Raw genomic sequence first — 13,741 nt, 5'->3', positions numbered from 1 at the left:
ATTATTGAAGAAAACTTTGTTACTTATCATACCACGTTTATTTAAGCAGTCTTGGTAACTTCCTTTGCATTAGTTGCAAATGAGAGCGTGTTCCTTGATTGCTCTACATGACTTAATCCTGGACTCACAGTGCATATTATTGCTGTTCGAGCATTTCCTCCAAGTGAAGGTCGTAATATTCGTGTAAGTTTTGAATCTCTGTATGGTATATGATCGATCATTTTTCCACCACTGCAAACAGAAAAACTTGGTAAGACACTATCCTAAAGTAGTTCTCTTTTCCCAAAATTTATCAACAATTATGATCATATTTGTATTATAACATTGTCAATTGCATGGGGTGGATGACAAGATTTAAATGCAGAAAACAAATCTTTGGACGAAACTGGCTCCTGAAAGAAAGGCATGTATTAACTTCTATAACTGCAATTTAACCAAATAGATCAGAGGCCCATAAATTCAAAATTCCGGAAATAGTACTTATCTAAACTAAAAATCTAGCATTGTCCCTAATATTTTTGGGGTCTAGCATGTAGATTGGATTCTGCCGTTCACTTTATTTAGGTTATAATGTAATACTTAATACAAAAATCCCACCACTCATTTATTGATCAATAAAAATCCTCTGAAACCGACATGATCAATTAACTTATCAAGCATAAATACATGCAGAAATGTACTAAAATTTTCTAAAAATTTATGGTCGATTTACTGAAAGTTTAGGAGAAAAATGTGAAAACTGAATGTCCTTCCTCTGTTTCTACTACCTATGTACAAGAAAACATTGCAGGGCCTCTATAATAATCATTTAATTTATTTGTTTACACTTGTTTAATTTCTCTGAGGTGAATTAAGTTAAATATGGAGTTTGTGAGACGGAGTTAGGTGTCTTGTACATGTCTTGTATTATGTATCTTTGCATCTTGTTGTGAAAATGAATCCATTTGGGAATTGGATGAGGAAAAAGGTATTAAATATGAAGGGAAGTAGCAAAAGAAGCTATTGGTTTCAGCTATAACTAAAGAGAGAAAAACTATTTTTGAATTTGATTTTTTATTGTCAGTACAAAAGCTATTTGTGAATTTGAATTCTTATTGTCATTGAAGGACTTTATAGCAGTAAGCTATTACAATCACGTGTGTGTGTGTTTGTTTGTACGACAATTCACAATTCACAATCTAGGAAGAAAGTAGGAGCAGAATTTTATGGTTCACCTGAAGCATTGTTCCTATTCTGTATTAAGAAAACTGACATAATTGCATTTGGCGTGCAGATGGCAATATTATCTCGTTGTTGCCATAGCATTAGAGGCTGCATTTGTCCTTTAGAATCGATTCAGTGCAGAATAAATGGTGTCACTAGCAGAAGTGAGGTTGAAAGTGCAGAATAAATCGATTCAGTGCTGAATAAACCAGAACCGCCTGATCAACATGCGAGTTGGTTTTGCTTGTGTTAATTTGTAATTGTTTTGTGTTTCAACAGCCTTAGTAAACCAATATTTCCCTGTAATGCAAGGTGGGCCAAGCTAGACAGCAAGCTGCGTGCATGTTATCTGCAAGGAACTCCAGATTTTGGTGAGGGAGCTGCACGCATGCACGCATGTTATCCGAATTCATTATAGGTCTACTTGAGGATGAAGTAAAAAACATTTTCCATTGAAAAATAAAAACAATCTCCAATCTACAAAACCAACTACACCTCGAACACAAATACTACATACCTAGTTAAACAGTAGTAAACTACAAATGGAAATGTCACCAAATGTCATGCCAGTTGAGGTTGTTTTGAGAACTCTCAAATTAAAATAAGCTTTAATTTCATAAGATGTATAAATAGCCTAAGTACCAACAGTTAGCCATTGTTTATTTTTTTTTATCAGCACCAATAGCAATTCTTTCCATATAGGAGCAATATTTCAGTCTTTCATGCCCATCACAACATCACTGTCAAGTTCTTCGGTGCCTACCACTGTGCCCATTAGAAGTTGTGAAGGTTTCTCAAATGCAGCTAACATTTCCTTTCAAACTATTGATCTCCAGCAGTATTCACTATTTATGTCCAGTTGTGTTGATTTGAAGCTTAGTAACCCAAAAGTCAAGTTGTTCTGCAACTCATTCTCAACCTGTAGAACCATACGAGCAGAATTTATAATCCTTAATTCATCAAATACAAACTGAAAACACATTTATAATAAACCATTGTAGGACAAGCCTATAATGATAGGATTCCATATAGGCCCTAAAGAAGAGATCCCATTGAAAGAACATTGCAAGAAAACCATTCATTCCATAAAAAGAAAAAAATTACTAAAATTATAGTTAGGCTCTATTGAACAAATCCATTGCATAGCATGAAATAAAAGTATGACAACCATTTGATGAAAAGTGACATCTTACAAATTGAAAAACTACCCATTTACAATCATTTTGAAGAAATGTACAACTTTTATCACAAACTGTTTCAATTATTGTTATGTGAGAACAATAGTAAGAGGATTTGCCAACACTAGTTATAGGAGCTATTTTTCCCAAATACCAAAATTGCATTAAATACTTGATAAAACAAAAACAAAAAAGAATTACAAACCTTCGACATTGTATAGGGGTGGGAAAAAATGTAGCCACAATTAGTCCTACACAAAATTAACTTCAAATGATTGAGAAAGATAATTATTAGAACATATCCTTCTAATTATGATTAATTGGTTAGCCATAGTAGCACAAACTTCTTTGGCACCCATATCAAGAGGTTATAAGGTAAACTTAGAAATTTTGTTATCATACTCAGGGAGTGATACTCTTAATACACTAGTGGGTAGTTGAGATCATCTTGGTGAACAGTGTTGGATCAGTATGTTTTATGCCTTGTAACTTGGATGAAGAACACAAACATGTCTCATAACTTAAAACCAGACAGAACATCAAATAATGAATGGACTAGCATTGCAGATCATGTAGCATGGCTCAGATAGCACATACTCAACTGAGAAATACAACACCATCTAAAGTTAGCAATGATTCATACTCTACAATTCTGTGGATGACTCACATGTAAAAGTACCAATTGAGACAAAAGCATCTTCTGGGGACATGCATCGATTTGCTCTCTTGTGGCTACTGGCAGGACCAATTTCTTTAGAGAAGTTTGTGTCAGCGTATATCTCACCCAACCAATGGTTTTGGGCCATCATAATTTACTCCCAGATATTGATCCAATACATTCTTGAATGCCTGCAGCAGAAAACAATAAGAACACAAATTTTGATCTCAATGTCCAAAAAATAGAAAATCATAAATACACAAACTTTTCTTATCTTGGACAATGAGGTTCATTTATGTTGGATTCTGCAACTTCTAAGATTTATTTTTCATGGGCAAGCTTAGAGATCTTATACGGGGTTGAAATTGGAGACAGATGCAAATGCAGGAAAATAAATGCACACGAATCCAAAAACATAATAATAATAGAAAAAGAATATAAAAGAAGCAAAAAAGGCACACAAGTTCATGTTTATAAACATATTAATAATGAGATTAATTATAGAAAAGTAGAGAAGCAAAAAGGAAAACATCTTGCTAGTCATCCACTCGAGAAATGCCAATAAGAGATGTAATTATATTAGGGGAAGAAACACAATGCAAAGTTTTGCAACATGGCCTCTATTGTCAAATGGTTGTATTGTCCAAATAAGTACAATGATAGAAAACCCAGGCTAGAAAAAGACCCTGAATATTGAATCAAAATCTCCTCAAAGCTAAGACATTTGCTAAACAAGATTATGCAGATAAAATTAAACAAGTGCTCTATATGAAAATTTTATTTCTTACCCAAAGCAATAAAAATAAATAAAGAACCAAATCTCATCATTCTTCTATGATTAAAGAAGTCTAGATTGATAGTTTATTAGACAAAAGAATCCACGATGATCATCTAAGTGGAAGTATGACAAAATAAAATGGAAAAAATACCTTTTTGTTCTGTTTTATCAATGGAAGGTTGAGAGGTGAGCAACAATCACTAGTAACTCCAAAAACCTCCAGGCTGTGTCTCGTTAAATCATTGATAACCCCCAAAAATTCAATCTTCAAGAAGAAAGTAATGAACTTGAAAAAATCTCTAAATTTAACCTCAAGTTGAAAATATTATTAGTTTAAGTTTCACTATCATGACTTATGAGGTTATCCGGTTCCTACTTTTGGGGGGTGGAGGGTCTGCACATCACTAAAATAACTAGATGTGAACTCTTCAAAAGACAAAAAAACTCCATCAAACTTCAAGCCAAGCACTTCAAATATAACATAAGTTGTAAACCACTATTTGATGTTTCATAATACAAATGTTGTCCAAATCAACTAAGATACTTGAAACATCAGAAAATAGGTGATCAACAAAAGATGAAGGAACAAAATGAATGAAAACAATCTTAAATTAAACCTATTTTCCCAAAGACACTTCCCAATGCCTACTTGGTTAAGACAGTAAAAAAATTCAATAGAATAAAATAGAGCAATGCATCCATCAACCAAATAATAATAACCATGTCCAACTCCATGGACATGTAATTTGAGATATCCGGTCATAAATGATTCCAAAAAAAGGTGGTTCATTTGAAAAAAGAAAAAATAGAATATGCAGATGTAAAGCACCATTTTAAATCAAAATGCATCAAACAACCATTGCTGGCAGGCAAACATGAAGCAACCGCATATTTGATCATTCCAGTTCAACCTGATCTCTGCATTCTATGACAAAACTAAACTACTAAATCAAGTATGCCTGCAATGCAATAATAATTGCTCATGAAAATTCATTTTGCATACGATAAGGGATCAAAAAAGCTGGATTAACCTACTGGATTGGAAAGATATTAATTGATATAGTCATAATATTGAGTTGAATTGAGGAGGCCTTACACTCTGAATAAAAACAATCCTTAAAACCATGATTATTACACAGCTTAATGATTTAAAACTGTAGTTTCAGTATGAGAAACAATTGCTCTTAGATTAGTTCGATGAAAATGGCACTTAGTAAAAACTTGCTAATTTTATGGATGAAACATAATGCATAATGGGAACAAAATTAGTAGATACCAAAGGATGATAAATCCATATTATCACAGAGATGGAAAACGAAAATATAATATATTAATTATTCATATATCGCTTACCACAAGTGGTATCAACCCATAAACTAAAGACTTAGTATAGTAGGCATATCTAATACACACACATGGATCTGTATATATGAGAATTCTAATAAATGGATAAATAAATAATCTCCTAGTGAAATAGAGAATATTAATTACTAACCGAGAAGTCAAGTAAATTACTAGAAAAATTCAAGAAATAAGAGGTTATTTGTCTAGAAAATATAAATGTTTGGGAGCTTATTCTGAATAATTTGCTAAAAGTCTGTTTACTTCATTTTTCTAGTCCTTATAATAGCAATATTCTTTCACTATATTCAAACGACTGCCAGAGTGGTACCCAACTAAAAGAAGAGCCATAAAACAATATAACATAACTAGTTTTGAGCACACTCCATCAGCCAACACTTAGAAACTCTTACCATTGAAAACAAAATCTTAGGGAGTAGCAATATCTCTATGCAGTTGGCCCTTAAAATTATACCACAACTTCCAAAGGAAAAAGAGCTTCAGGTGCCCTACTTCTAGATATGAAAAACCTTGAAAGGATGAAGTTCAAAGGACGAACTTACCGAAATCACCATAGGGGCAAATGGCTTTGACTCTTTTCGCTGCTCAACTGGAACTGGAGAATAACTTACACTCTGAACTTGGAACCTTATCTGCAGCAGAACACCAAAAGTTAAGCCAAACCACAACTGGAAGTTTTAGCATAATTATAGAACTATAAACAGAATTATGCAACATAAACCTTGTCTATCCCATCTATAGGAAATTTTTGTTCTTGATTATCCGGTATCCATATGACTTGACTCCTGGAATTCCATAAAAGGAAATAAGTCCTTACACTATACATACAGATGTAAGGAGTAGCCATGAAATGAGTGAAAAAAAACAAAAGGAAAAAAGAAAGCAAATGGTGAAATACTGAACAATCTAATTTTAATTCCATTAAAAATTTAAAGGTAAGTGAGATTTTTTTATGGGTTAGGCTCACAGTGGGATGGATTTGGCATAAGATGGACCAGTCTGTAGACATCTTTAAATAATCCAAGAGATACTGTCCATTACATATTCAATATCAGCAGTATGCAGATATTAAATAGGTGTTATTCATGATGATGACACAAAATAGAATTCACCATATCTTACTTAAAAATTCCAGCTTCACCTCTCATATAGCAGAATTAGCCTGGCCAAATAGTAGGCAGAATAGAAAGCAATTTCTTCAACCTAGCCAATAGTTTCTCGTATTTCATGGCTTTCTTAGAACTACGCACCTGCAAAGAGGTCATGGAGTAACCTCTTTAGCTCAACGAAAATTTCATATACCAATTTATTTTTCATAGTCAGTGGTAAATTAATCTAAAAGCACCTAACAGAAGGGGGTTCACAACCCAAATATATCGGAAGTATGCAATGGGTTCCCAAAGTAAAAATGGTAAACCAAAAAACCAATTATGATGTATCTATATAGTTTTTAGAGGGCTTCGGTATTGGGCATGCCTACATTTACAAACAAAAATCAAAATAGGAATAGTTATATTATAAAGTCGGAGTCATGATGAGAATGTCTTATGATCACGTCCATTTCTCTAGCAGCCACGATTCCGAATTGTAACATTGCTCATGTCTTTATGGTTGTCAACCATCTTGTTTTCCAATTGTCACCTGCAATTAAGAAAAAATAATAATCATAATAACGTAATTTTTATCTGTGTCGTTGAAAGTAGCAAAAAACAGAAGCACCTAATGAAATTCACAACACAACAAAAAAAGGAAGTCAATAGTATGATGGTAGCTCTTTCACATGATACTAACAACTTTAACATAAAGATCCAAACCATCCAAGAAATGAGAACTTACAACTGTCATGTGCAAGTGAGATCGCATTAATGAGGAGAACCTTGGTATTTTCTTGTTCTTATTTTCTCAGTGCTTTCCCAGCTTACGAACCACCTCCAGATTCTGCACCATTAAATTTCCACTGATAAAGCCTACATGCTCAAATATTCAAACAATAAGCCTCTATATTTTTCAGCAGATATAATTCTGGTATAAAGTTTTTAGTAATAACTATCAAAATCACTTGACAAGGTACTTATCACAGAAAAAATAAATTAATAAATAAAATACTTCATAGGGTATTCATTCTAGTGTGCGTCTTCTCTTATCAAAACTCACAATAACACTAATTTATTGGCTTAGTTCATATGTATTTAATTGTGATTCTAGGAAAAAATCTACTTTTATGCTTGAGTTTTTTTATTTATTGGAAAGGTAATTCCCTCAAATATAAATTTTCAAGACAAACAAACAACAGAGAAAAAAATAGAGGGTGCCACCTTCTAATTATGCACTCCCGGCACCACCAGCCCCACTCTTATGCAAGTACGGTTCCATCATTGACCTTGCCTGTCCAAGGTGGCCTCTATTAATCAAATTCAACACGCCTTCAAGACCTTATCTCTAGCATTGTTTGCGGCATTAGTAACCAAAGTAACGACCAGCCTCAGTCGATATAGATGCATCTTGTCCTGCACAACACACACGAAAATCATATGCTGGTTTGGTAAAAAATCAAATAAACCAATTTCTAAAGTATTGGTTGCACTTACCTCTGCAATTGAATGTGCTAGTGTCGCCCCATTCCAATGTTTCATGTACTTGATTGCGAACATGCCACAATCATATCTACACCACCAATTGCATTACACCAATCATATGCATACATCAAGCATAAAAGACAAATACATCAGTACCACATATTTAATGATACGTCAAATAATAACGGTTAAAGTAATCTACCCATTTAGTTGTTGCACAATTTGGGGTTGCACATGCTGGAATTTTGAGACCTCCACTCGCCTGAGCATGCCATGAGCATGGAATGCTTGATCAATTGCATCAGACAAGCGTCTCGATACAACACTTATCCCGTTACCCCTTCTTAAAGGCAACGAAGATAAGATTTCGACCCTTGAAGCTGGAATATTGACCACGTGCACGTACCAATGGTTGTTGTCGCAGACGGGAAAAAATAGCTACACACATATTGATGACATTGCCATTAATAGGTTAGTAGGGCACTATTATATGATAATTAAATGAAACAAAGACTTTGACCTTGATGCCATTGTACTAGGTTTGACGTACCATATCACAACTAGAGAAATCATGACCCACAAATTCAGCATGAAGGAACATCCAACACCGCTCTTTGATTTCATGTTTTTTGGCCTTTGACGTAAGGTTGGCTAGCACCACCTGTCCATTTGTTCTTATAGCTCACCACATAGTCTCCAATTTAAAATAATAGATGAACGCATTAAAGAATTTTGATTAAGGCCTCACGGAGAATGATGGGTCGAAATAGTGTGCGCGCGGTGGTATATCTTGTTCTACATTCATCATTCGGCAGACCAGTCCGATAATCTGAAAATGTACACATGTAGATGACCATAAAACATAATAATGTGCATCTTATATAACAACCAAGGCAGAATAGAAATCTTTGAGACATACTGCACTATTTACCCAACGGCCTCCATTGAGCGAAGAAAGCTCATCCCGTGTTATATATGTGCCATGCATATCATACAAGATCTCGCTGCATTGTAAAAAATGTGTTAAGTCAATATCCATAAACATTAACAATAATGTCAACTTTAACAATAAATGGTGAATTCATGTGAAGTACCTTGGCTCACCGTCTTCGAACAACGCATAATCCGCAACCAACCTTTCTTGTTGGCTTATTTTAGGAAATAATTGAACACATTGTGAGACGAAAGGGGATTTGCAAATGGCGGCTGGCTTGACAAGCCTTTTCGTTGTGTGTTTAACTCTTCGCCTAGGGTAGGAGAAGACTCTTTGCTACCACAGCCTTCTTGAACTCCAATTTACACCCCTTTAAGTGATTGCAATTCAGCACTCTTTTGTGAAGGTGGGAATGTGTCATGGTCAATACATGGGTCATCATCTACTATTGCATCGGTGACTCTTTGTTGGCTAGAATGAGTGCTTGCGGCACCGGATCCTTTTCTCATCATTTCATCACTACAAGAATGCACACCGGTGCTTCCCTCATCTTTCTTTCTTTCTACATTCACAACCTCTTATGGCGGGGTGAGTGCACACCCACTTTGTCTTCCACTAGACTTTGCACGTAGTGTGGCAATGTCTTGTGCCACAAATGAAGCAAGGCTCATAAGATGTTCAGAATTCCGACTCAGCCATGCTTCAATGGTCTAGTGTTAGGGAGAAGGAATATCAATTAGTACGATCAACTAGAATGAGGATGGTGCTCAAGTTTGTTTGTGAAGTCATAAAGTCGTAGTGCCATGGCGTACCTCAGTTGGGTCATCAGAGTATGAGCAACCCGCCTCGTATGGATGTCCATCATTATGTGCAGAAGGTTTGCTTCCCTATATGACCTGCCCATACATCAAACAAACATTGATGATTACTTTGAAACATAAATTAATGATAACACCCAACTACGTTTATGGAGTTGCTGAATTTTAGCATACCTGGACATGGCCATAATTGCCATAGGTGTGTATTTCGGCAGCCAAGCGCCTCTTGACTTGCTCATCTATCCATGCAGCCGAAAGTGGACTGCGGACTTCAACTTGGAAAGCCGTCATATAGAACTTGTTGATATATAAAAGCTGTGAAGTGGGAATCAAATATAAGTTGGTTAGAGAAGCTATTACAAGATCAACAAAAGAAGAAATTATTTTGGTAGACGCATATGACATTAATGTGGAGAGGTTGAGAAATGAATACCTGAAGAAACAAGACACAACCTCTAATGTATGTCGGGTGACTTGTACGATAGTCCCTTATCCCATCCTAGACATATTGGAGAACAAACTTGACCCAATTTTTGCGCACCCCCACTTCACTATCCCAAACCATGTCCCACAAGTCATGCATACCTTCTTGTTTTGAGTTGGGGGTAAGGATAGTGGCACAGGCGAAAATGAGGAAGGATTTCATGAATTCTTCACCAACTGGTAGATCATGCAAATTAGTTTCCAATATTTTGATGTCGTATGTGCGGTTGGGTGTGCCACGCCTATTGTAGATGAGAATGTCAACGCCATTGTCCGGGATGCCTAGCACCTCTCTAACATCTTTGGGCGTGACTGGGACAACAACTCTTGTTGCCATGCATAAGCGGTGGTAGCCAATGTCGTAATTGGCCACTATCCACATTATTAGCTTATAACGCAATTCTTTACAACCAAGCTGCAGCAAGCCCCCGAATCCCATATCACTGATGACATTTTTCTTATCCATTGGGAGGGTATCCATGATTGATAGGAATTTCTTTCCTGAGCAACGAGATTTTGGTAACTTAACCTACAACATGAAAGAAGGAAAATATATTACAAATATGTCGCAATTCCAGAGTTAAGCCTCAAGAGTAATAGTTTTAAAAGTAGGTTAAAGGGCTGTCAAATATTTTACCGCTTCAGATCTTAATGGAACATGGCTTCTCCGCTTCCTTTGTCTGCTATCCATGTGTTTAATAAATGAAGTGCTTCTTTTCTTTGAGTATTTTCAGCAACGATGTAGACTACTAGTTGGGGAAAATTATGCACCAAGAGATTGTGAATGGAGCATCACCGTGATAATAGCAATATAAGGGGTAGATGTTGCATCTGCACAATGAAATGAGCAGTTTTATATATGTATTCCTCATTAATAACATAACAATCTTAAAAGTCCACATGTATAGTGTTGCATTTGTATCAGTTGATCAGAATTGATCTCAAATAGAATAAAAATGAGTTCAGAGGTCAAAGAGAATTCATAAAGTTTACATAAAACAGTTGTCCCTATGTCTGTGAATGATGGATTTTGATTTACAACCTGTATAAGCTTGTTTAATACAACAATAACATTTGTTCAAGTATTGTACAACATAGTTCTTAATAAATGGGAGCTTGATATTTACAATATACCTTAAATTGGATTAAAAAAGTACACCACTATATGGTTTTCAACAAGATTAGCCTACTAAGAAATGAAGCAAAAGGAATTATGATAAAATTCTTGATGTAATATTACCCATTACAACACACCAATGATAAGTGTTACATATGTGTTCTTGGTTGGTAACAACCTTTAGAAGAGTGTTCAAAACATGTAATGGATATACAAAAAACACATAGTTTCAGTCATGGAAGAATGTGATAGCATTGCACTTAAGACAAAGGGTTGTTGCACGTTTTCCTATTGTGCCCGGAAGTATGACATCTTGAGCAAGAAACAGTCCGTTTATCTTGAAATTGGGACTCAATGCACTTCTTTCTTGGTCTGCCGGGAGGCCGTTTGGTATGGGGTCGGTTAAGAGAGGGGAAAACTTCACCGGTGATAGATTGAACCAAACCATCATTAGCGACCATTGGCATGTCATGGGTCTCTATACCGGAGAAGAAGCCCGAGTAAATCAGCTCTTGCATTGGGAATTTGTACCAATCTTGAACAAAATCAACAACATTCTGACCGATGGAAAGAATAACGGCTGCCGCATGTTCACAAGAGATGCCCAACATTTCCCAACCCCTACATGTGCAAGTACGCTTTATAATGTCCACATTCAAGAAGGTGGTTCCAATAGAAACCCCAAATATTCCGTTCATGAAAGGAGTGACCGGATACACCTCACCTTTGACAATTTTCTGCTGAACTTTTTCTTCAATTTTTGGCCCTATGCATCCCTTCCAATTGTTTGATTCCTCTTTATGTTTGACAAGCATAGAACCTAACTTAGCCATATGCTCCATTAGAAATGTACAAATGGAGTGATGTCTTTCATTCCTTAGCCAAGCATTAAACGACTCGGCAAGGTTTGTGGTCATTTTATCCCATCTTTGTTTTGGGAATTTGGACATAGCCCAATGTTCGGGTTCATTTTCTTCAACCCATTTGGCCAAAACATCATTGTATTTCCGTAGTTCAAACATGGAAACATTGTAATCGTGCTCTAACCTTGCATAGGCAATACTATCAAGGAATTGGAGTGCATTTTCTTTACCTTTGTTCCCTCTTGTGTTATGTTTGCTCAAGAAAGAGCTGAAATTTTCCTTCAAGTGACGGTAACAGTAGGCATGGTTTTCAAGCCCAAACACTTCAGGAACACTTCGAAGGAGAGCGGGATGTCTATTCGAGATAATAATGACTTCCTTATCTCCAACAAGCTTCTTCAAATTTTGCAAAAACCAAGACCAATCGTCATAATTTTCTGAGTTCATCACGCCAAAGGCTAAGGGGAACATGGCGTCATTAGCATCGTATGCGGTCGCCGAAAATAACACACCCCTATATGGCCCACTCATATGGGTGGAGTCAATAGCTATGATTGGCCGACACCCCATTGCAAACCCTTGGATAGATACCGAATGAGCAACAAAGAGTTGCTCAAAATGTCCATCACTTGAATGCCCCAACTCAACAATGCTTCTCGGATTTGTTGCAACCATTTTCTCACACATCCAAGGCAACAATTTGTAATAATATTTGGGTTCTCCATAAATGCGCTCATTTGCCTTTTCCTTGATATTCCATGCTTGAAGATACATCAATTGCATCTCATGTTGCCTTTGAAAGTCCTTACAAATTTGGAGGGTTTGGTAATCGGGAGTGGACCGGATGACATCATCAATAAGCAATGAAGCGCGATTAGATCTCACTAAAGGTTGGCATGTAGCAACATCTTCTAAACTATGATTATGATGGTTATGAAAAGTGTGAACCTGGACGATGTTCGAATCCCCAATTGCACGAGCTGTGACTTTCCAAGGACATTGAGTAACTGTGCAAACAACTGTCATGTGTTTCGTACTATTCCTCTTGAAGCGATAACGGAATCTACCAGCAATTGACATCAAATAAACGGCATCACGGAACTCGGCAGCATTGGAGAAGGTATGTCCACTACCCATAATGGAATTTTCAAACCGCTTGAGTCACGTTCGAGTATATTTGCTTCCGCACATCTATGGGAAAACCCATATGACTCAATTGTAAAGAGTCATTACAATATTAATTGGTAGATGCCACGGATGGAAGTAGGTGTGCAGAATTCGAACCAACAATAGGAGAAGGGGCACTACAAAGGAAAAAAAAAATTCATCCATCTACATATATTTGAAGAAAGTTAATAGACATAGTGGATGTGATGTTGGGAAGGCTATCAGTACCTATTCGGTGCTATATAGCCTTCAACAACTTCACTTGATGATGAGACATAACGTGACAAAACATTTCGTTGAATCGAAACATCTTAAGTAGGGCTCATCATCATGCAACGGTAGTAGACATGATGGCTCAAACTTGACGTGAATTCCAATTTGATAGAATTCTGGTCAAAGTGCAGTGCATCACACAGTTTTGAAACGAAATCACTATGTGACATATGCCGACTAACAACCATCGATTCGCTACGACCACCTTGATATTGAATAGACCCTCCAACACATTTAACTAGCTGACCGCCTTCATGAATGTAGCAGAACATGTCCTCTTCCATCACTTAATTAAATAGAAACTTGTTACAAAAAAAATGACAACAAAGTA

The 13,741-nt window shown here is 36.2% G+C and overlaps 2 protein-coding genes across 2 annotated transcripts; both read right to left on the bottom strand.

Moving 5' to 3' along the window:
• Nucleotides 1–7,593: 7,593 nt before the first annotated feature.
• On the bottom strand, nucleotides 7,594–9,515 carry LOC117920697 (ubiquitin-like-specific protease 1A). Its single transcript, XM_034838293.1, has 7 exons — nucleotides 9,502–9,515; nucleotides 8,687–8,759; nucleotides 8,504–8,584; nucleotides 8,306–8,416; nucleotides 7,958–8,193; nucleotides 7,768–7,843; nucleotides 7,594–7,686 (listed from the first exon to the last, which is right to left on the bottom strand). The coding sequence occupies exons 1-7, from the start codon at nucleotides 9,513–9,515 to the stop codon at nucleotides 7,594–7,596; spliced, it is 684 nt and encodes a 227-aa protein (XP_034694184.1).
• Nucleotides 9,516–10,006: 491 nt separating this feature from the next.
• Nucleotides 10,007–13,107, bottom strand: LOC117920688. The gene is made up of 2 exons (XM_034838285.1): nucleotides 11,434–13,107; nucleotides 10,007–10,519 (listed from the first exon to the last, which is right to left on the bottom strand). Exons 1-2 carry the CDS (start codon nucleotides 13,105–13,107, stop codon nucleotides 10,007–10,009), a joined length of 2,187 nt encoding a protein of 728 aa, XP_034694176.1.
• Nucleotides 13,108–13,741: the final 634 nt, after the last annotated feature.

This window comes from Vitis riparia, chromosome 1 (assembly GCF_004353265.1).
Source record: "Vitis riparia cultivar Riparia Gloire de Montpellier isolate 1030 chromosome 1, EGFV_Vit.rip_1.0, whole genome shotgun sequence".
In the NCBI taxonomy this organism is placed as follows: domain Eukaryota; kingdom Viridiplantae; phylum Streptophyta; class Magnoliopsida; order Vitales; family Vitaceae; genus Vitis; species Vitis riparia.
The sequence above is the reverse complement of the archived record's forward strand: the minus strand, read 5'-3'. Positions and strand labels throughout refer to the sequence as shown.